General features: G+C 42.3%; 1 protein-coding gene across 5 annotated transcripts in view; it reads left to right on the top strand.

Moving 5' to 3' along the window:
* LOC140731911 (protein CASP-like) overlaps positions 1–24,978 on the top strand; it is a 725,429-nt gene that overhangs the window by 164,236 nt on the left and 536,215 nt on the right. For all 5 annotated transcript variants that reach the window (XM_073053890.1, XM_073053887.1, XM_073053886.1 and 2 more), the window contains exon 4: positions 11,610–11,688. In XM_073053890.1, the coding sequence (XP_072909991.1) occupies positions 11,610–11,688 (79 nt within the window). The remainder of the gene's footprint in view (positions 1–11,609; positions 11,689–24,978) is intronic.

Here is a 24,978-nt window from a genome sequence, read left to right as displayed (position 1 = left end):
TGGAAAATCAGGTTTGTGTTGGATCACAAGAGAGGAGATTTATTGAATACCTATGAGATGGCTTTTTAGAGCAGCTTGTGCTTGAGCCTACTCTGGGAAAGGCTATCTTAGATTGAGTGTTGTGAAGTAACCCAGATTTTATTAGTCAGCTTAAGGTAAAGCAACCCTGAGGAGGCGGTGATTGTAATATGATTGAATTCATACTGCAATTTGAAAGGGAGAAGCAGAACTATTGCAGTAGAATAAAGGGAATGACAGAGGCATGAGAGAGGAGCTTGTCCAGGTGGATTGGAGGAGGATACCAGCAGGGATGATGGCAGAGCAGACATAGCTGAAGTTTCTGGGAATAATTCACAAGGCGCAGGATAGATATGTCCCACACTAGAAGTAGTTCTGAAATGGCGGGGGTAGGTAACTGTGACTGGCAAGGGAAGTTAAAGTCTGCATAAAGCACAGTAAAGGGCATATAAAAACATAGAAAACCTACAGCACAATACAGGCCCTTTGGCCCACAAAACTGTGCCGAATTACCTAGGGTTACCCATAGCCCTCTATTTTTCTAAGCTCCATGTACCTGTCCAGGAGTCTCTTAAAATACCCTATCTTATCCGCCTCTACCACCATTGCCGGAAGCCCATTCCACGCACTCACCACTCTCTGCATAAAAAAACCTACCCCTGACATCTCCTCTGTACCTACTTCCAAGCACCTTGAAACTGTGCCCCCTCGTGCTATCCATTTCAGCCCTGGGAAAAAGCCTCTGACTGTCCACACGATCAATGCCTCTCATCATTTTAATACACCTCTATCAGGTCACCTCTCATCTTCTGTCGCTCCAAGGAAAAAAGGACAAGTTCACTCAACCTGTTCTCATAAGGCATGCTCCCCAATCCAGGCAACATCCTTGTAAATTTCCTCTGTACCCTTTCTAGGGTTTCCACATCCTCCCTGTAGTGAGGTGACCAGAACTGAGCACAGTACTCCAAATGGAGCCTGACCAGGGTCCTATATAGCTGAAACATTACCTCTCGGCCCCTAAATTCAAGTCCACGATTGATGAAGGCCAATACGCCATACGCCGTCTTAACCACAGAGTCAACCTGCTCAGCTGCTTTGAGTGTCCTATGTACCCGGACCGCAAGATCCCTCTGATCCTCCCACTGCCAAGAGTCTTACCAGTAATACTATATTCTGCTATTATATTTGACCTACCAAAATGAACCACCTCACACTTATCTGGGTTAAACTCAATCTGCCATTTCTCAGCCCAGTTTTGCATCCTATCGATGTCCTGCTGTAACCTCCACACTATCCACAACACCCTCAACCTTTGTGTTATCAGCAAATTTACTAACCCATCCCTCCACTTCCTCATCCAGGTCATTTATAAAAATCACGACAAATTGGGGTCCCATATAGCAGAAGTAAGTGGGAAATTGGATGATTGGGATGTTTTTAAAATCCAATAAAAGGCAACTAAAAAAGCTATAAGAAGGCAAAAGATGAAATATGAGGGCAAACTAGCTGACAATATAAAGCAGGATACTAAAAGTTTTTTTTTCAGTTATATGAAGAATAAAAGGGAGGTGAGAGTTGTTATTGGACCACTGGAAAATGATGAATTGGTAGTAAAGAAATGGCAGATGAAATTATTAAGTGCTTTGTTCAGTCTTTACTGTGGAACACATCTGATGTATGCCAGATGTCTGAGTGTCAGGGAGCAGAAGTGAGTGCCATTGTTATTACAAAGGAAACAGTGCTAGGCACACTCAAAGGTCTTAAGGTGAATGAGTCACCTAGACCTGATGGACTGCATCCCACTCTTTAAGAAGGGAGGAAGACAAAAGAATAGCAATTATAGGCCAGTTAGCCTAACCTCAGTGGTTGAGAAAGTGTTGGAGTTCATTATTAAGGATGAGGTTTCAGGGTGCATGGAGACTAATGATAAAGTAAGTCAACATCAGCATGGGTTCTGTGAAGGGAAATCTTGCCTGACAAATCTCTTTAAAATTCTTTGAGGAAGTAACAAGTAGCGTGGACAAAGGAGTGCTAGTGGATGTCTTCTACTAAGATTTTCATAAAGCATTTGATAAGGTGCAACATGAGGGTGCTTAACAAGATAAAATCCTATGGTGTTACAGGAAGTATACTGGCATGGATAGAAGAATGGCTGACAGGCAGGAGTCAGCGAGTGGAAATACACAGGGCCTTTCCTGTGACTAGTGGTGCTCCTCAGGGGTCAGTATTGGGACTGCTACTTTTCACATTGTTTGTCAGTGATTTAGATAATAGAATTAATGGCTCTGCAGTGAAGTTTGCAGATATACAAAGATAAGGTGGAAGAGTAGGTAGTGCTGAGGAAGCAATGCAATTGCAGCAGGACATAGACAAAGTGGAAGAATGAGCAATAAAGTGGCAGACAGTGTTGGGGAATGTATAATAATACATTTTGGTAAAAGCAATAAAAGTGCAGACTATTATCTAAATGGGGAGAAAAATTCAACTATTGGAGATACAAAGGGACTTAGAACTCCTCAAGTGAGACCCCCCAGAAGGTTAATTCACAGGTTGAGTCTGTGGTAAAGAAGGCAAATGCAATGTTGGCATTTATTTCAAGGGGACTGAGAAGAAAAACGAGATAACGCTGAACTTTTATCAGTCAACAGTTTTGGGCCCCTTATCTCAGAAAGGATATACTTCCATTGGAAAGAGTCCAGCAAAGGTTCACGAGGAAAATTCCAGGAATGTATGGGTTGACATGTGAGGAGCGTTTGACAGCTTTGGGCTGAAAGGATTAGATAAGGTGGATGTGGAGAGGATATTTCCTCTGGTGGGGCTATCCAGATCTAGAGGGTATAGCCTCAAAGTTGGGGGTGGGAGGACCTTTTAGAGCAGAAGTAAGGAGGAATTTTTTAAGCCAAAGGGTGGTGAATCTGTGAAATGCTGTGCCACAAACTGTAGTGGAGGCTAAGTCCATGGGTATATTCAAAGCAGAAGTTGATTGATTTCTGATTGGTCAGGGCATCAAGGGATATGGTGAGAGGGCAGGTGTATGGGGTTGAATGGGATTTGGGATCAGCCATGATGAAATGGTGGAGCAGACTTGATGGTTGAATGGCCCTGATTCTGCTCCTATCTCTTATGGTCTAAGTAAGTGGTCCCCAACCACTGCTACCAGGCGACGAGGAAACTATATGATTTGGTGGTATGAAGCTGCAGTGTAGCTGACTCATATCGCTTCATATCAACGAATCATATCGTTTCCTGGCGGCCCAGTAGCACGTGCTTTGCTACTAAGTGCTTTGCTTTGGTCTAAGTGGCAAATGCTGTGTTTAGAAAGCGAGGTTAGAAAACAACCAAAGAGTGAATATCCATTACAAAAGATCCTTTAAATTTTCACAGCTACTTTTAATTTGGTGATATCTTTAACTAATTTGCCAGTTCAATTTTGCTAGCAGGTTACTGCTTGAATGTATTTGTGATTGATTTCATTTATTTTTAAAGTATTGTCCTTCGACCAATTCTGTTTTCATTCACCCCGAATGCAAGATTCAGTCAAATGGTGATTGGCTGATACCTAGGCAGGACATGTGGAGAGAGAAAGCAGTTAATGTTTCAGGTGAATAATCATCACATCACATTTTGCACACACTGCATGGTGTTACAGAACATTTCCTTGCTTTGATGGTATTTGATTTTGTAGGTTGAAGTCAGTATTTAGGTAAACCTCCCAGACACGTCTCCTGATTGCGTACTTACTACAATGCCTTTTTGACATGTGTGTCCCTCCGGTGGGAATTATGATCGTGTGATTTGGGGTGTTGCCTTGAACGTTATTATTCACGGAATGTGACTTCATCTGGCTTTTGCTCAACTAATCTTCGATATAGCTCTTCCAATTTGCACTTTCATCTGAGCTTTGTCTGGTTTGATGCTATTTGGTTTCTCTGCTTTAATGTTATCTCAGTCATTAATAGAGCTATTTTGGAAGACAGTGATATGTAAATGCTTTGCTCTGAGCCTTGCAAGCAAGCTTGGATTTCAACAGCAGGATTTTATTCATAAAGCATGTTAATGCCCTGAGTTGTAAATGCATGGTGGAAGGTTGAGAAATCTACTCAGTCTTGGAAGATGATCTTGTGCAGCTCTAAGCCACTTCATTTGGCCATGCTTCAGATTGGGCAGTTGGCTGACTGACAATTAGTAGTAAAGATAATTACAGAGTTGTAGCTGTTTGTCAGTGAAAGTTCATGTTCCATGGTGCTGATGGAGCAGTGCCTAATATTCCTTGTAATCTTTTGAGGACTGCAATGACTTTGTGCTAATCTCACCAATCACTGATATCCAGTGCTATGATGGATTAAGTATCATTTTGGATGACGCTTACATTTCCTCAACATTGGATGGCTTAGAGTCATGGAGCATTACAGCAGAGGTACAGACCCTTTGGGCTAACTGGTCCATGTTGACCACTGTGCCCAACCAGCTAGTTGTCTTGAATCCTGCATTCACCACAATTTCCTCTAAGTAGTATAATAGTTTCACTCCAGGGTTGTTTTGAGGTGACTGACTAGCAGGCACTCTGTGAGCCACATGGAGAGGACATTGATGGGCTCACAGAATGCATCACTGGTTACATCAACTTCTGTGTGGACTGCAATGTACTGGCAAGAGCTGTCCTTTGTTATTCAAATAACAAGCCATGGGTAACAAAGGACATTAAGGACATCCTGAATGCTAAAAAGAGAGCATTTAGAGATGGAAATAGGGAGGAGCTGAGGACAATACAGAGGGACCTGAAAGCCAAGAAAAGGGAGACTAAAGACAGGTATAGGAGGAAGCTTGAGTGGAAACTCCAGCAGAACAGTATGAGAGAGGTCTGGAGTAGGATGAGGACCATCACTGGGTTCCGGCAATCTAGCAACAGAGGAGCTAAAGGCAATGTGGACAGGGCCAATGAACTTAACCTGTTCTTCAACATATTTGACACTGTGGCCCCTGCCCATCCCCCACATGGTTCATCTGATGTCAGCCCCCAACCAACACATACTCCACTCTCCCCTCCTATCCCTCCTCACAACCCCCCACCCTGCTCTCATGACTACACCCCTCCCCCACCTGAAACCACCATGGTGGGCTTCACAGCTGAACAGGTGAGAAGACAGCTGAAACGTCTCCACCCAAGCAAGGCTGCAGGCCCAGGTGGTGTCATCCCTAGGGTGCTCAAAGCCTGTGCCCCCCCAGCTATGTGGAGTACTTCACCATGTCTTCAACCTGAGCCTGAGTCTCCAGAGGGTTCCTGTGCTGTGGAAGACGTCCTGCCTTGTCCCTGTACAGAAGATGCCGCGCCCAAGTGGCTCCAGTGACTACAGACCAATGGCATTGACCTCCCACATCATGAAGACCCTGGAGAGACTTGTTCTAGAGCAGCTCCGGCCTATGGTTAGGCCACACTTAGACCCCCTCCAGTTCGCCTAGCAGCCCCAACTAGGAGTTGAGGATGTCATCGTCTACCTGCTGAACCGTGTCTACGCCCACCTGGACAAGCCGGCGAGCACTGTGAGGGTCATGTTTTTTGATTTCTCCAGTGCGTTCAACACCATCCGCCCTGCTCTGCTGGGTGAGAAGCTGACAGTGATGCAGGTGGATGCTTCCCTGGTGTCACGGATTATTGATTACCTGACTGGCAGACCACAGTACGTGCGCTTACAACACTGTGTGTCAGACAGAGTGGTAAGCAGCACTGGGGCTCCACAGGGGACTGTCCTGTCTCCCTTTCTCTTCACCATCTACACCTCGGACTTCAACTACTGCAGAGTCTTGCCATCTTCAGAAGTTTTCTGATGACTCTGCCATAGTTGGATGCATCAGCAAGGGAGATGAGGCTGAGTACAGGGCTACGGTGGGAAACTTTTTCACATGGTGTGAGCAGAATCATCTGCAGCTTAATGTGAAAAAGACTAACGAGCTGGTGGTGCACCTGAGGAGGGCTAAGGCACCGGTGACCCCTGTTTCCATCCAAGGGGTCAGTGTGGACATGGTGGAGGATTACAGATACCTGGGGATATGAATTGACAATAAACTGGACTGGTCAAAGAACACTGAGGCTGTCTACAAGAAGGGTCAGAGCCGTCTCTACTTCCTGAGGAGACTGAAGTCCTTTAACATCTGCCAGATGATGCTGAGGATGTTCTACGAGTCTGTGGTGGCCAGTGCTATCATGTTTGCTGTTGTGTGCTGGGGCAGCAGGCTGAGGGTAGCAGACACCAACAGAATCAACAAACTCATTCGTAAGGCCAATGATGTTGTGGGGGTGGAACTGGACTCTCTGATGGTGGTGTCTGAAAAGAGGATGCTGTCCAAGTTGCATGCCATCTTGGACAATGACTCTCATCCACTCCATAATGTACTGGTTAGGCACAGGAGTACATTCAGCCAGAGACTCATTCCACTGAGATGCAACACTGAGCGTCATAGGAAGCCATTCCTGCCTGTGGCCATCAAACTTTACAACTCCTCCCTCGGAGTGTCAGACACTCTGAGCCAATAGGCTGGTCCTGGACATTTCCACTTGGCATAATTTACTTATTATTTAATTATTTATGGTTTTATATTGCTATATTTCTACACTATTCTTGGTTGGTGCGACTGTGACGAAACCCAGTTTCCCTCGGGATCAATAAAGTATGTCTGTCTGTCTGTTTAGGAAGCACTTAATAGGTACATCCAGGTGAGGACCTGGATGTACCTAATGATACTATTATATCTGCCTCAGTCTCTTCCTGTAGCAGCTTGTTCCATGTTCTCACCTTGCTCTGGGTGGAAAAATTTGCCCCACAGTTCCTTTGTAAATTTGCCACCCACCCCACCCTAAATACATGGCCCTTGATTTTGGACTTCTGTACCCTTAATTTCATACATTTCTGTAAAGACACCCCTCATTCTCCCAAGTTCTCTGGCCAGTGTTTTCCTGCATTTCTTGCCCTCTAGTCCGGGCAACATCCTCATAAATCTTTTCTGTTCTATTTTCCAGTTTCACCTCATGTTTTTACAGCAAGGTAACCCAAACTGTACTCCACATGCAGCCTCACCAACGATTTATGCAACTGCATCATTATGTCCCAATTCCAGTTCTCAGTGCCCTGACTGATGAAGACCAATAGGCAAAATACTTTTTTTCACCATCTTGTTTATTTCTGACACTGCATTCAATGAACTGCGTTCTTGACCTCCTAGGTCTCTGTTTCATTATATTACCTAGTCCACTACCGTTCAGTGTAAGTCCTATGCTGGTTTGACTTTTGGCTCTTTCAGCTCTACAGCTTGCAAAATCTGCTTTTAACTGTGCTTAGTTCCTGCCCATGATATATTAGTGGCATACATCACCACCATGAAGGTATACATAAGCTGCAGTCTGTTGAAAACCCTGCTGCACAGCTGATGTTATTCCTGCAGGATCCTTGATTTTGCCCACATGCTTTCTGGCAGACTTGCTTAAAATATTATATTTTAACTACTCATCTACTACCCAATGACAAGTCTCAGCCCGAAACATCAACTGTTTGCTCTTTTCCATAGATGCTGCCTGGCCTGCTTAGATCCTCCAGCTTTTTGTGTGTGTTGCTATGTTTAGTAAGCTGTCCTAATAAGTCCTTACCTTAATCCTGTGGAACACTGCAAGGAGTTGGCACTGACTCGATTTGTCCATTGAGTTCAAAATATCGGAACTGAAGCCATCTAATTTTTAAATCAGAGAATTTTGTGGAATGTGGGTAGGTCGACGCAAGTCTACAATAGTGCCATCTTTAAGCAATCACTGATCAAAGATCAAGTTAAGTGAAATGTGTTTTCTGTTGATGGTTTGTGCATATTTCCTTTCTTTCCCTCATGAATGATTGATTGCTTCGATACTGCACCATGTTGATCTGTAAAGTAAACTCATTTGTCAATAAGTATTATGCTTATTGTATAGTTGATGTACCTGACATAATCTAATCGCTGTTGTGAAAGGTGGATGTGAGGCATGTAGCAATTAACCATGTGAGGATGTCATGGTGCGCATTAATTTGACACAAAGTCTGAATGATAGAAATTGTCTGAAAGTGGGAGTTGGGAATGTTGTACGTTGAGCGTTGTTGGATGTTAGTGGTGTGATATACTATTTGAAATTGCATCCCCAATTTATGAATGTATTTGAGACTATTGAACACCTTGCAATATGTCATCCACTTCCTTCTGGCTTGATTTCTTTAAATTTTTTCTCCTCCCCTACTGCATCTGCCCAACACCAAAACACTGCTCCCACTGACTTTCCTACCCCTTCATTCACTGTTCGCATTTGTCCACCATCCCTTCTTTATTTCATTCCATTTCCCTCCTTCCTCTCTTATCAAATTCCTCCTTTCATTTGTAGCCTTTTTGCCTCCAAGCTTCTTTCATTCTTCCTCCAGCTGACAATCCAACCTTCCCTCCCACCTGGACCCACTTACCACTATCCAACCCTTGTCCCAACCCTTACCCCTCTTGATACTGGCTATATACCCTCTTCTCTTGCTGTTCAGTAAAGGGTCTTGACCAGAAACACCAATCATTCATTTACTTCCACAGAGGTTGCCTGAACCACGAGTTATGCCAAATTAACCAAATGAGTAATTAATCACCTAACTAAATTAATCCCTTCTCCCTACATGATGACCATGGCCCTCCATTCTCTATACATTCATGTGCATATCTAAATGCTTTAACTACCATGCCTGGCCACACAGTCCAGGAACCTACCATTCTCACCTTAAATCTATGCCCTTAAATATTTTGATCCTGGGAAAAAGACCATAAGACTTAAGAGCAGAATTAGGCCATCTGACCCACTGAGTGTGCTGCACCATTCAGTCATGGCTGATTTTTTTTCCCTCCTCAACCTCAGTTACCGGCCTTCTCCCCATAACCTTTGATGCCATGTCCAATCAAGAACTTATCAATCTCTGCCTTAAATACACGTAACGACCTGGCCTCCACAGCTTTATGTGGCAGAAAATTCCACAAATTTCCCACCCTTTGACTAAAGAAATTTCTCTGCATCTCTATTTTGAAAGGGCACCCCTCTTATCCTGAGGCCATGCCCTCTTCTCCTAGGCTCTCCCACCAAAGGAACCATCCTTTCCACAACTACTCTCTCTAGGCCTTTCAACATTTGAAAGGTTTCAATGAGATCCCCCCCCCCCCCCCCCATCCTTCTGCATTCCAGCTAGTACAGACCCAGAGCCATCATATGATAACCATTTCATTCCTGGAATCATCCTTGTGAACATCCTCTGGATCCTCTCCAATGCCAGCTTATCTTTTCAAAGATGTCCCAAAACTGTTCACAATACTCGAGGTGCCTTATAAAGCCTCGGCATCACATGCTTGCTGTTGTATTCTAGACCTCTTGAAATGAATGCTAAAATCAATGCCTCTTATAATCTTTAACCATTTATCAAGTATAAACTCTCTGGTAGAAGATCTTCTGTACTGGAGTTGCTTTTATTTTGCTCCGGATTTCAACATTTGCAACCTCTTGTGTCTCTTGAGTTCTATATTGATAAGCTGTAGTTAACAATCTGGAGTCTCTTCAGGGGGTTTGTTTGTATTTTGGCCTGGCTGTCCCTGGATAGAGCACAACTTTGTGTGTGGTGCTTCAGGGCATCCATTGAGCTGCTTAAGCCATCCTCAGTGTTTTCTCAGTTACAATACCAACTACACATATACATGATGATCTTTGGAAAATAAGCTGGAATTAAGTATTCCTTTCTGGTTTTACACTGTCTTCTCTACTGAAGGTATTGGTTCATGCTGAGGGAAACAGCCCCCAACAACTCATTTACCTCAGGTTGCACAATATCTGTATGCAGTATAAAGTTGCCATGCTTTCATCTTTGGAAAATACATTTGCAGTCTAATTGCACATTGTGATCCCTGTTCTCATTTTTAGGAATTCTATTAATATGGAAAGGGAGATTTATCTTTTAAAAAGCAAATCAGATTTTTCTGTAGTGCTTGAAGGTGTGGTGGTTTGAGTGTGATCCCACAACTACCGTAGATTCCGGATTTTAAGCCGCTACTTTTTTCCCACATTTTGAACAGCTTTGAACTTTGCGGCCAATAATCCGATGCGGCTAATGCAAGGTTTTTTTCATGCCGCCTCGTAAACATTTTGCCTCATAACAGTAGACCAATAAAATTGATGAGTAGTTCACAGAGGTCCAATGAAATTGTACGATAAATCAAGCGCACTTTCACAATTAAATTATTGTAAATCAGTCATTTGTACTCACCCTCATCAACATGGAAAACACTCGAAGCATTGTGCTACCTACCCTCTTAGTTTAAACTATATTTGTTTTCTGTACTACATCGCGGGATGCTATGACGACACACCCGGTTTCGCGGCGTCTTGTGGGAAAATGCCGTTTGCGATGAAACGGAAAGGAGGGGGTCGAGCGGCGGAGCGGCTTTGGATCTGAGCGAAATCTGCTTTTAAATGCCGTTTGCGATGAAACGGAAAGGAGGGGGGGAGCGGCATTACGCGAGCGGCTTTGGATCCGAGCGAACTCTGCTTTTAAGTTAAAGGTATCAATAACTTTTCCTGGTAGGCTGCAGTATATATATTTTTTACCAGTCGTTAGGAGATATTGGAATGTTGTTCAGTAAAGAAGTATACGCAACGTATATTTAAAAGTAGCCGCGTACGGGCACGGTTCGAAAAAAAGCATTTGCAATATGTATTTGTTTTTGTTACCATATGGATTTAATTAAAAGTTAAAAAAATCCTCACGTGTAATATCTTTCTGTGTAAATATCTCATATTACAACGTGGGACACCTGCGGCCGAAAATCCGGTGCGGCCTAAAATCCGGTGCGGCCTTTACATTTAAAAAAATGATTTTATTTCTAAAATTAGTGCCAGCGGCTAAAAATCAGGTGCGCTCTGTAGTCCGGAATCTACGGTAATTAGTGTTTGGCAGGTGACCAAAGCTGGCATCACAGGGTAAGCATCTGTTGACTGTTCTCTTTCCTAAACGTTACTGGTGTCAGTTCATTTCACAAATTGCTTTTTGTCTGGTGTCATTTTCATTTTTTAGTTTTAGGTGTGGGTAATTAAATTTGACCAATTTTGGTTTGACAAGGAGATCAGAAATATGGTAAATAAGATTCCTAGCAACAATGTTATAATTGAATGGGGGAACTGCTCTGTTGTTAAATGTGTCACAATCATAAAAAAGGCCAGGCGATATTTATGAAGAGGGGAAAATAAGGTGGGTGAGCTTTTATCAATACTGGGATGTGCTCATAAGAGATGTAAAGCTTCAGAGCAAATAATGACAAAGAAAAACAAAGAGGAAAGTAATAACAAAGAGAAAAGCTCTGAAGGGAGAAGTGTGGGAGAAGGGATGAATACATACAATGGATTTGGAGAGCAGAACTTGTATACGAGAAGTTGTAATACCTGAAATTTAGGATTTGGTTTTAATGCACTGTTGCCAAGATTGTTTTGATATATGTATGATGTATAATGTATGATATAAGTGTTTCTTTTCTTTTGTAATAAGAATTTACCACTTGTGTTTCAGATTGATGCACTAAGTAAAAGAAGCAAAGAAGCAGAGGCAGCCTTTCTGAATGTTTACAAAAGATTAATTGATGTTCCAGGTAAGTTTTCAGAACATAGTGATGCGTGACCTTGCCTATGTATTTCGTGCCACTTCCTTAGGTTTAGAAATGGCTTGTTTATATCCTCAGAAGTAAACCAACCATTAGATTTGCCCAGATAATCTAAGCCATTATTCCACTGGCCAAAGATACCAAGATGAAGCGATATGCCATTCACTCTATTATAATTAACTCTAGCTCAGATGACCATAGAGATTAAAATGACACTGTATGTGCAAAAGCAGTATGATTGGAGCATTTGATTTTGCACAACTTGTACTGGCCCTTTGTGTTGTAATTGTGTGCATAAAAAAAGAGAATCTTATTTCGTCCTAATAGCTTGAACACTCAAGTAAAAATTTTGGACATATGTATGATGTTTATAAACTGCATAGTGATCTCATCATTCTTTTAAAATGAACCATGAACACATTACAAAAACTGTAAAATGTGTACTTTGAGATTATAAATGTCATTCTTTTGGGGTGTAAGGGAGAGAGAGGGAGTTAATGTTTCAGGTTGATGAAAACTCACTGAAGTTGAATGGTCATCAACGTGCAAGGGAGAGGTCTAAAGTTGAAGGAACTACCTTTTCACTGAAATATTGGAACATAATCTTCCTCCTGCCAATACTTATTGCTAGGAAATACTGGGTTGTCCCCACACAAGTCCTGCTTTCCAGTACTGATACTGGCTCCCACTGCATGACTACACCCAGGACAGACCTGACTAAACTGGTGGTCAAATATCAGCCAGCTTGGTGCAACAGAAGATCTGATCCATAGAATTGAGGCTCAGTCTGCTGCCACAAGAATATTAGATGGTCAGGAAACAGGAGGCATCTGGGATCAAGCAAATACCTTGAGTATAATTTAACTTTAGTAGACAAGGTAAAATAAAGAAACATAAAAGATTCTTTATGTGCAGAAGGGTAAGCAGGGAGAGAATATGTCCCCTTAAGGATCAGTGTGGTCATCTATGTGAGGAGCCGCAGGAGGTTTTGTGGTCTTAGAGGAGTACTTTTCATCATGGAAAAGGTCATGGACTCCAGGGAATTCAAGAAGGAGAATAGTTATGTCTCGAAACATATAATCAGTACAAAAGAGATGGTGCTGAGAGTGTTAAAGTTCATAAAGTTGGATAAATCCACAGGGTTATTGGAAACTAAGGAAGAAATTGCTGGGGAACATAGAACAACACAGCATAGGAGCAAGTCCTTTGGCAGATGTTTGTACTAAGAAGCCAATTTAATCTGCATATCTGTCTGTATATAATCTGTATAACACAATTTTCTATCTGTTCATATTTCTATATAAATGTCTCTTAAGCTATGAATTTTTTTTACCATCATTAGCCTTTATTTAAGAAGGGCTGTAAAGACAAGGCAGGGAACTAAAGGCTGGTGAGATTAATGTCATTGGGGCGAAAGTTACTGGAGGGATTCTGATAGGGAAACTCTACCGTTCCAGAATGTAGTGATTCTTAATCATTATTAATGTCTCCACAATCACTTGAGCTATCGCTTTCAGAACCTTGGGGTGTAGTCCATCTAGGTGACAAGCCATTGAGTATATAAAGCAAAGGTTGATAGTTCTTGATTAGAAAGGGAATAAAAGATTATGGAGAGAAGGCAGAAGAATGGGGTTCGGAGGAATAATAAATCAGCCATGATTGGATGGCAGAAAAGATTAATGGCATAACTCTGCTCCTAAGTCTTATCATTTTATGGACTGGTATGCCTTCAGACCTTTCAGCTTCCCAAGAACCTACTGCTTAGTAACAGCAACTGCACTCACTTGTTCCCTCTGACACTCCTCAATTTCTGACATTAATGTTGAAGTTTTCCACAGTGAAGGTAGATGCAGAATGTGTAGTTTGTCAGTCTTCCCCCTCCCCTCCATTACTACCTCTCCAGCATCATTTTCCAGTGGTCCAATATCCACTCACCTCTGTTTTAATTGTTATATATTAGAACAGAAATTAGTATGTTCTTTTATATTATCCGCTAACACCATCACATTTCATCTTATATCTCCTCATTGATCTTTAGTTGTTTTTTTGGTTTTTGAAGCTTCTCAGTCCTCTACCTTTCCACTAATTTTGGCTATATTGTGTGTCCTCTCTTTTGCATTTATGTTGTCTTTGTCAGCTATAGGTGCCTCATTCTCCCTTTAGAATGCTGTTATTTGATTAACTGTTTAAAATCCTGTCATTGATGATCAATGAGGCAGCCAGGTTAATTTTGTATTAATTTAATTGTGTTAACCCCAAAACACTCACCAGAACATCTGAAAAAATAACTAGTTAGGCCACACATGGAGTACTGTGTCCAGTTCTGGTCGTCTCACTATAGGAAGGATGTGGAAGCATTGGAAAGGGTACACAGGAGATTTACCAGGATGCTGCCCGGTTTAGAGAGTATGGATTATGATCAGAGATTAAGGGAGCTAGGGCTTTACTCTTTGGAGAGGAGGAGGATGAGAGGAGACATGATAGAGGTGTACAAGATATTAAGAGGAATAGACAGAGTGGACAGCCAGTGCCTCTTCCCCAGGGTTCCACTGCTCAGTACAAGAGGACATGGCTTTAAGGTAAGGGGAGGGAAGTTCAAGGGGGATATTAGAGGAAGGTTTTTCACTTGGAGAGTGGTTGGTGCCTGAGTCAGTGGTGGAGACAGATACACTAGTGAAGTTTAAGAGACTACTAGACAGGTATATGGAGGAATTTAAGGTGGGGGGGGTATATGGGAGGCAGGGTTTGAGGGTCGGCACAACATTGTGGGCCGAAGGGCCTGTAATGTGCTGTGCAATGTTCTATTAAAATATGATACAGTGGATGAATCGTATTTAGATACACAAAAGTATTTATTACAGAATCATCACCAAAATTGCTGGTTGAATGCAGCAGGTCAGGCAGTAGTGGTCGCCAACCCGTCGATCTCGATCGACTGGTCGATCTTTGAGACTTTCCCTGTAGATCCCGAAGTAAAAAAGAAAAATAAATACACAAATTCTGTTGAGAGATTGCTTCTGGGTTGCGGAGTTTTAGTTCTGTTCTTTCTGCCCAGTGTGCATGCGTGTCGCTCCCCCGCACTACACAGTGTACTTCAGTGGTCCCCAACCACCGGGCTACGAGGAAACGATACGAGTCAGCTGCACTTTTCCTCATTCCCTGTCACGGCCACTGTTGAACTTGAACCCACGCGAGGTCATCAGTTGCCTAAACGCATTGATACCCTCGCGCCAGGGATCACTGGTTGGCCTCACGCGGCTGGCGGGAAGTGCCATTGCTACTGGCCTGGAGTGCGGACAGATGGGCGCTGCCTCTAAACCTGTTTAGCGCACCGAATGTTCGTGTGGAACCCAGTGCTAAAATACTCGCAGACAACCTAATTTGGGCTCAGCGTTACATAAGTAGCAGAGCTGCTACCTCGCTGTGATCTACTGAAACAGACTTTTGTCGGCCGATGCTCTCTCCAGACTGCGACCGCCATGGCCCCGGTATGGGAGCAGCAATACCTGGCCAAGGCGTCTGGCGGTGGGCGGGTGGGAGGTTCTCTAATGAGGCAATGAAGCCCTCAAAACTGCTTCGGTACCTTGAGTCCAAGCACCCTGCACTGAAAGACAAACCCGTTGAGTTTTTTCAGCAGAAAAAACATGAGCAAGCGGGACAGAAGCTAAGCGCCGAGAGCCGCGTAAACTAAATTGTGGAATAGACTGGACATAAGGAACCTGCTTCGAGCATCGCTGTATTCCCGTCATGTTTAACACCCCCCCCACCCCCGTCGGCCGGTCCGCAAGAATATTGTCAATATTAAACCGGCCTGTGCTGCAAAAAAGGGTGGGTACCCCTGGTGTTCATACATTACTTTTACTTCTGGTCTTTTCCGCCCCGGTGCGCATGCGTGTGACTAATTGATCTGGGGTCGATCTTGCCTTTCACTAAAGCCGAGGAAGGGGATCTTGGGCTTAAAAAGGTTGGTGACCAGTAATCTATAGGAAGGAGTACAGTCAACATTTCGGGCTGAGACCCTTTCATCCTGACGAAGTGTGTTTTGCTTGAATTTCCAGCATCTGCAGATTTCCTCGTGTATTACTGAATCATCGATGTTTATTGCACAGGAAAGAGGATATTTGTCCCTTTATGCCCATTGGCCATAATCACTTTCCATAATTGCACTCCCTTATGCTTGCAAGACTGCACTCAGACATAGGCCAAAAACTGGCAATAACATATGAACCACAGTATTTAAAAGTTGATGACTTTGTTGAAGGTAAAGTGCCCCTGTTCGAGGCAGTTTAATCCTCTATCCTTGACATACAATGGCATAGCTCTTCCAGTACCCTATGAGGGCTGTTTCAGCGAGACTCATTTAGCTTGACACCATCACCACAAAGCAGATTAATACTTCAGCAGCATCTCAAGTATTAATTTCCTCCACCGCCAAAGCTGCAGGGTGTACTTTCTGCAAAATGATCAGTTATTTGCTTAGCATACCCTGACAGTACCTCCCTATACTCACTGTCCAGTAGAGTAAAGGCAGCAGGCGTGTTGAAACTTCACCACAAATCATATGATTCTCCAAGTTGTAAATTATCCTGACTGAAAATACACTATCATTGTTTAGATCCAGTAACTCCATTGCTATTGGATCAAAACTCTAGAACCCATTCTTCCATTGTAGGCATACCTTCAGGCTAGAAGTGATTCAACAAAACAGTGCCCTGCTACCTTCTTAGGGACAATTAGGAATGGGTAGTAAAAGCCAGTGATGCCCACAATTCTGTCAAATGAATAAACAATCGGGAAGAAAGGCAAGAGAAAGGAGAGCATGTATGCAGATCAATTCTGGGGTGGAAAATGGAAGATGGATATTGGAGTTCAACAATGTCAACCATGGGGCATTACTTCTCAAGTCTCTCAAAGCACTGTCCATGTCTAAAGCGATCGTCTCTTGCTTCTTTCATCATATAATCAGAAGTGCTGATGTTCAATGTTAAATTCCACTTCCAAAGAACCTTGAAGCTATGTAAGCAGGTATATAACGTGGCTACAAAGATATATGGAATACTGGAAGGTCTGGATTCTCAATGCAGTAGCAGGGAGGTTATGCTCCAACCTTATAAAATCTGAGTCAGACCTCAGCCGGAATATTGCAGTTCTGATCACCACACTATAGCATTATAGAAAGAATGTGATAACACTGTACATTACAGGGCGCAGGGGAGATTCACCAGAGTGTTCCCTTGGCCATAGCATTTTAATTATGAGGAGAGGCTGAATCTTCTTCCTGACGCAAAGGAGCTTAAGATGGGACATGGTGGAGATACATAAAGCTATGAGGGATATAAATAGTGGTAGAGAAAAATAGGGGATATAGATTTAGGGTAAGGGATAAGTGATTTAGAGAGAAGAAGGAATTTAGACGGAATCTGAAACCTTTTTCCTGCAGGGAGTGGTGAGTACCTGGAACTGGCAGAAGGGGTGGTGGTAACAGAGTCACTGACAGCATTTAAGAAGTGTCAAGATGAACACTTGAATCACTTCGGTATAGAAGGCTATGGGCCAAGTGCTAGAAGATGGGATTAATGTGGTTGATGCCTACTGGAGCAGGCAAAATCACCTGTCAGGTCTTGCTGCTCCCCATGTCTCTACATTTTTATATTGGCTATCTATCTTCTACCTTTTGGTCCAAATCTAACAGCTCACTTCCTCCATAGATGTTGCCTGACCTGAATTATCCAGCATTTTGTGTATTGTGTAATGTAGATAGTGGAAAGTGACCACCTCCAATAACCGCAAGAGTCTTGACGACGTTAAATGGTATTACCATTGTAAACTCCCAGCTGTCAATGGCTTGGAGTTGATCACCATTACTTAGTGAAATTTTTGGTCAGTTATGTAAATACAGTGTTTCATTTCTTGGTTTTCTTCCATCTACTACGAGCTCCCTGTATTTCTTTCTACCTTTGTCGTTGGTATTCGAATGGATCACTACCTGTAGTTCTTCACTCTTCCTCCTAAGGATGTGTGTTGCTGCTTAGCTAGATCCTTAACCCTGCTGCCAAGGTGGGAAAAAAATCTGTCATGAAAGATGCCTTCTTCCTCCAGCAATAGATATCTGTAGAAACAGAATTAGTTAATGTTTCAGGTCATGGATTGAAGAAAAGAAAGAAGACAAGCTGATTTGCAGTATCAGGAGTGTGAAAGATGGCTAGGTAGAACACAAGGAATATTTCCCTGAGGGTGAGATCTAATGAGTGAATGTAGCAGTTAAGGTCACATTATACTGTTTTGTCTCTGTTTTGTGTTGTTGATAGTCAGGCTGTGACTGATTGACCTTGCAGGGCACTGTATAAATTGTGAAAGATAAACTAGACAAAAGTGCAATCACCAGTTTTGATATGCACAAGAAGAAAGATTTGGAGGTTTTGAAACTGAGTCCTGGAGGCTGTTTTTGGCCAAGTGTTAGATTAAGTGATTCTCAATTATTTGTGTCTACTGTAACACCGTTGGAGGCTACAGGCAGTTTGGGTCAGAGTGGGATGAAGAATTTAAGTGGCAGCAGCTGGAAACCTAGTGTCACTCTGGTGGATTGAATATAATTATCCAATTTGTGCTTTGTTTCTGTCGTGTATAGAATCCACAGTGTGAAAATTGAATGCAGAACATGGGATTGGAAGAAGTGCATGTGAATTGCTGCTTCACTTGGAAAGACTGTTTGGATTTCTGGATCATGGGAAGGGAAGGAGTGAAAGTGCTGGGTGTTGAACATCCTCTGGTTGCATTGGATAAGTCCAAAGACTGTGCACGATATGTTCACGGAAGAGCAGATCACTGAGTCATGGAGGGTACAGTTTCTTTCAAATGTTGAAATAGGAAGGGAAAAAGAATATAGGTGGGGAAATTTTGTAGAGATGCAAAGAATGATTTACTTAATTGGTAGCTAATGGGGTGGATGATGAGGACTGCGGAATTCTAAGGGTCAATCTAGAATTATTACACATCCATGGTGAAGATGAACCCTTTGAGACCAGGGATATAGAAACTGTCAAAGGGAAATTTACAAAGATGTTGCCTGGATTGGGGAGCATGCCTAATGACAATAATGGCTTGAAAAATGGTGCAAGGGGGAGAGATTCAAATTTCTGGGGCATTGGAACCAGTTCTGGGGGAGGTCTGCACCTGGGCTGGACTGGAACCAATATCCTAGGGGGAGCGTTTGCTACTGCTGTTCAGGAGGCTTTAAACTAATGTGGCAGGGGGATGGGAACAAGTGCAGAGAGACAGGGGTGTAAAATGAGGGTAGAAGCAAAAAGTAGTAAGGTGAAAAGTAAAAGTGGCAGGCAGGCAAATCCAGGGCATAAAGCAAAAAGAGCCACTTTTCAACATAATTGTATAAGGGCTAAGAGTGTTGTAAAAACAAGCCTGAAGGCTTTGTGTGTCAATGTGAGGAGCATTCGTAACAAGGTGGATGAATTGAATGTGCAGATAGTTATTAATGAATATGATATAGTTGGGATCACAGAGACAAGGCTCCAGAGTGACCAAGGATGGGAGCTCAACATCCAGGGATATTCAATATTCAGGAGGGATAGACAGGAAAGAAAAGGAGCTGGTTAGAGAGGAGATTAACGCAATAGAAAGGAAGGACATTAGCCTGGAGGATGTGGAATCGATATAGGTAGAACTGCATAACACTAAGGGGCAGAAAACACTGGTGGGAGTTGTGTACAGGCCACCTAACAGTAGTAGTGAGGTTGGGGATGGCATTAAACAGGAAATTAGAAATGCGTGCAAAAAAGGAACAGTAGTTATAATGGGTGACTTCAATCTACATATAGATTGGGTGAACCAAATTGGTAAGGGTGCTGAGGAAGAGGATTTCTTGGAATGTATGCGGGATGGTTTTCTGAACCAACATGTCGAGGAACCAACTAGAGAGCAGGCCATTCTAGATTGGGTATTAAGCAATGAGGAAGGGTTAGTTAGCAATCTTGTCGTGCGAGGCCTCTTGGGTAAGAGTGACCATAATATAGTGGAATTCTTCATTAAGATGGAGAGTGACATAGTTAATCCAGAAACAAAGGTTCTGAACTTAAAGAAGGGTAACTTTGAAGGTATGAGACTTGAATTAGCTAAGATAGACTGGCAAATGATACTTAAAAGGTTGACGGTGGATATGCAATGGCAAGCATTTAAAGATCGCATGGATGAACTACAACAATTGTTCATCCCAGTTTAGCAAGAGAATAAAGCAGGGAAGGTAGTGAACCTGTGTCTGACAATGGATATTAGGGATAGTATCAAGTCCAAAGAAGAAACATATAACTTAGCAAAAAAAAGCGGCACACCTGAGGACTGGGAGAAATTCAGAGACCAGCAGAGGAAGACAAAGGGCTTAATTAGGAAAGGGGAAAAAGATTATGAGAGAAAGCTGGCAGGGAACATAAAAACTAACTGTAAAAGCTTTTATAGATACGTGAAAAGAAAAAGATTGGTCAAGACAATTGTAGGTCCTTTACAGTAAGAAACAGGTGAATTGATTATAGGGAACAAAGACATGGCAGACCAATTGAATAACTACTTTAGTTCTGTCTTCACTAAGGAGGACATAAATAATCTTCCGGAAATAGTAAGGGACCAAGGGTCTAGTGAGATGGAGGAACTGAGAGAAATACATGTTAGTAGGGAAGTGGTGTTAGGTAAATTGAAGGGATTAAAGGCAGATAAATCCCCAGGGCCAGATGGTCTGCATCCCAGAGTGCTTAAGGAAGCAGCCCAAGAAATAGTGGATGCATTAGTGATAATTTTTCAAAACTCCTTAGATTCTGGATTAGTTCCTGAGGATTGGAGGGTGGCTAATGTAACCCCACTTTTTAAAAAAGGAGGGAGAGAGAAACCGGGGAATTATAGACCAGTTAGTCTGACATCGGTGGTGGGGAAAATGCTGGAGTCGGTTATCAAAGATGTGATAACAGCACATTTGGAAAGAGGTGAAATCATCGGACAAAGTCAGCATGGATTTGTGAAAGGAAAATCATGTCTGGCAAATCTTATAGAATTTTTTGAAGATGTAACTAGTAGAGTGGATAGGGGAGAGCCAGTGGATGTGGTATATTTAGATTTTCAAAAGGCTTTTGACAAGGTCCCACACAGGAGATTAGTGTGCAAACTTAAAGCACACGGTATTCGGAGTATGGTATTGATGTGGATAGAAGATTGGTTGGCAGACAGGAAGCAAAGAGTGGGAGTAAACGGGACCTTTTCAGAATGGCAGGCAGTGACTAGTGGGGTACTGCAAGGCTCAGTGCTGGGACCCCAGTTGTTTACAAATATAAATTAATGATTTAGACGCGGGAATTAAATGCAGCATCTCCAAGTTTGCGGATGACACGAAGCTGGGCGGCGGTGTTAGCTGTGAGGAGGTTGCTAAGAGGATGCAGGGTGACTTGGATAGGTTAGGTGAGTGGGCAAATTCATGGTAGATGCAATTTAATGTGGATAAATGTGAGGTTATCCACTTTGGTTGCAGGAACAGGAAAACAGATTATTATCTGAATGGTGGCCGATTAGGAAAAGGGGAGATGCGACGAGACCTGGGTGTCATTGTACACCAGTCATTGAAGGTGGGCGTGCAGGTACAGCAGGTGGTGAAAAGGGCAAATGGTATGTTGGCATTCATAGCAAAAGGATTTTTTTTTTTTTAATTTTTTTATTAGTTTTTCAAAACATTTTGCAAAATTAAAAACCCCAAATCCCAATGAGGAGCATTAATACAGAGCAAGGTTAAGCATACAATAACAATATGCTACACAGGAAGAGAATTTAACAAAAAAGCACCTACATTAAAGACAAGTGAGCTTAGTGTCCTCCCCAAACCCCACAACACAAGAAAAAAAAGCAATTCCAGACCAACCACCACACAATATAGAGAGTATAAGTCCGGACAGTCAAACTCCCAGACTGTGAATACACTTAGCAACAGAGGATAATAATGCCTACTACCAGAAAAAAAAAGGGAGCTGAAAGCAAGGGACTGAAAAGAAAAAAAAAACCCTAGTCAAGAGGAAGGTTATGAAAGTACTCGATAAAAGGCCCCCAGATCTTATGGAACTTTAAGTCCGAATTGAGAACTGAATAATGAATTTTTTCGAGGTCCAAGCAGGCCATAATGTCGTTAAGCCATTGCGCATGAGTGGGCGGGGCAACATCTCTCCATCTAAGGAGGATCAAGCGTCTCGCCAGGAGAGAGGCAAAGGATAGTATTCGGCATTTGGTCGGACCCAGACATAAATCTGTCTCGCCCCAAAAACCGAACAGAGCAATTAAGGGGTTAGGTTCTAGGTGCTGATTCAGAATACCCGATAGTGTAGTGAAGACATCTTTCCAGAATTTCTCCAAGCTCGGACAGAGCCAGTACATATGGATGAGAGAGGCCAAGCCCCTCTTGCATTTATCACAGAGCGGACTAATGCCAGGGTAGAATCGAGATAGTTTAGATTTAGACATATGGGCTCTATGAACAATCTTAAACTGTAAGAGACAATGGCGAGCACAAAGAGAGGTTGAGTTAACCGATTTGAGAACTGAGTCCCAGCTCTCCTCGGATAAGGAGATATTTAAATCCTGCTCCCAGGCCATTTTAATTTTATCCACAGGGGCCCGTCGTAAGGCTGCTAGTTTATCTTGGATAATTGAAATTAAACCTTTACCTAGTGGATTAATGGAGAGAAATAGGTCCATAACATTTTTCGCAGGCATTTCAGGAAAGTTAGGAATTAAAGGAGCCGTAAAGTGTCGGATTTGGAGATATCTGAAAAAGTGAGCGTTAGGCAGGTTGAACTTAACAGAGAGCTGTTGAAAAGAAGCGAAGCGGTTATCAATGAAGAGATCTTCAAAATGTCTAATGCCCTTCCTGTACCAAACATGGAATGCTGAATCGAACGTGGTAGGTAAAAAAAGGTGATTATGTGCGACAGGGCTAGAAATGGAAAACCCCTGGAAACCATAGCATTTCCTGAACTGAGCCCATATACGCAAAGTGTGTCTAACCAGAGGATTAGCTATTGATCTGGGCAGACTGCTAGGGAGTGCAGAGCCAAGAAGTGCAGATATAGATAATTCTTTAGTGGAGCTCAACTCCATTGCCACCCAGTTAGGGCACTCAGGTTGACCGTGGAAGAAAGACCAGAAGGCAGCACAACGTATATTAGCTGCCCAGTAATATAAGCGAAAATTAGGTAAAGCCATGCCACCCTCTTTTTTAGATTTTTGGAGGTGGATTTTATTAATTCTAGAGCGCTTATTCTGCCACAGATATGACAAAATAATAGAGTCTAAGGAATCAAAAAAAGATTTAGGAATAAAAATTGGGATAGATTGAAATAAGTATAAGAATTTGGGGAGAACATACATTTTGACAACATTGATACGACCTACCAAGGACATAGATAGAGGTGACCATTGTGCCAGACTCTGTTTTGTAGCATATGAAAGGTTGACAAAGTTTTCACAAAAGAGATCTTTAAACTTCCTTGTGACTGTAATTCCAAGATAAGTAAATTGATTATGGACTACTTTAAAAGGGAGATCTCGAAATATTAGTTCTTGTGCTTCTTTATTAATTGGGAAAAGTTCACTCTTATGTAAGTTGAGTTTATAGCCAGAGATCTGGCTAAACTGGTCAAGAAGTGAAAACATTAGAGGTAAGGATGTAGACGGATATGAGAGAAAGAGTAGTAAGTCATCAGCATAGAGAGAGACTTTATGTTCAACACCCCCTCTCCAAATCCCGGTCAGTTCAGGACATTTTCGAAATGCTATCGCCAGAGGTTCTATAGCCAAATCAAAGAGAAAGGGACTTAAGGGGCATCCCTGACGGGTGCCACGTTTGAGATTGAATACTTGGGATTTCTGAAAGTTAGTTAGAACAGAAGCAGTATGACATAGGTACAGCAATTGGATCCAAGAGATGAAACTTTGGCCGAGGTCAAATTTTTCTAAGACTGCAAAAAGGTAGTTCCACTCTATACGATCAAATGCTTTCTCCGCATCAAGGGAGATAACACATTCTGGAGTCTCAGTTGGAACTGAGTATAAAATATTAAATAGACGCCGAATGTTAAAAAAAGGGAGACGGTTTTTAATAAAGCCTGTTTGGTCATCAGAGATAATGGAGGGAATAACAGTTTCTAATCTATGAGCCAACACTTTAGCTAAGATCTTTACATCAACATTGAGCAGAGAGATCGGCCTGTACGAGGAACACTCTGTTGGGTCTTTGCCCTTTTTTAAAAGAAGAATAATAGATGCCTCATTGAAAGAGGGTGGCAATTTGCCGTAGTTAAACGAATCAGATAATACTGAAAGTAACTGAGGAGAAAGAAGTGAGGAGAATGATTTATAAAATTCCACAGGGAACCCATCAGGTCCAGGAGATTTCCCTGAGGACAGTGCAGAAATTGCAAAAGATATTTCTTCTAGTGATATAGGCGCATTAAGTTTGGCTTTGAAATCAGATGAAAGTGAGGGGATATTCAGATTCTGTAAAAATTGATCCACAGAGATATTGTCATTCAGGGATTCAGAGGAATAAAGCCGAGAATAAAAATTTTTAAATGCGTCATTAATTTCTAAATGATCCGATGTAAAGTCTCCGTTCTCCTTCCGGATCTTTGTAATATGTTGTTTGGCTTTAGAACGCCTCAGCTGATTGGCTAGGAATTTACCAGACTTATCCCCATGAATGTAAAAGCGGCTCTTGCTTTCGAGAAGTTGGCGTTCGACAGGTTGAGTGGACAGAAGGTTAAATTTAGTTTGGAGTTCAACGCGCTTCTTGTATAATTCAGGGTTCTTAGTTTGGGCATATAATTGATCCACATCTTTAATCTGGTTAATGAGGTCTGTTCGATCTGCACGGGATCTTCTATTGAGATTTGCTGTGTAAGAGATTATTTGACCCCTCAAATATGCTTTCATGGCATCCCAGACAATCTGGGATGGCACTTCAGGTGATGTATTAGTGTTAAAATAGAAGGTTATCTGGTCTTTAATAAATTTTACGAAATCATCATCCGATAATAAAGTTGAATCGAACCGCCAGTGTTTGTTCCTCTGAGGGAGACCGGGAAAGTTCAGAGAGAGGGTAATTGGGGCATGGTCAGAAATCAGTATACTCTGATAGTCACAAGTGTGGGCAAATGGGATAAGTTGGTTATCGAGTAGGAAATAGTCAATTCTAGTGAAGGTATGGTGAACATGTGAGAAAAAGGAATAATCTCTCTCCAT

The sequence above is a fragment of the Hemitrygon akajei genome, chromosome 8 (assembly GCF_048418815.1).
Source record: "Hemitrygon akajei chromosome 8, sHemAka1.3, whole genome shotgun sequence".
Taxonomy (NCBI): domain Eukaryota; kingdom Metazoa; phylum Chordata; class Chondrichthyes; order Myliobatiformes; family Dasyatidae; genus Hemitrygon; species Hemitrygon akajei.
The sequence above is the reverse complement of the archived record's forward strand: the minus strand, read 5'-3'. Positions and strand labels throughout refer to the sequence as shown.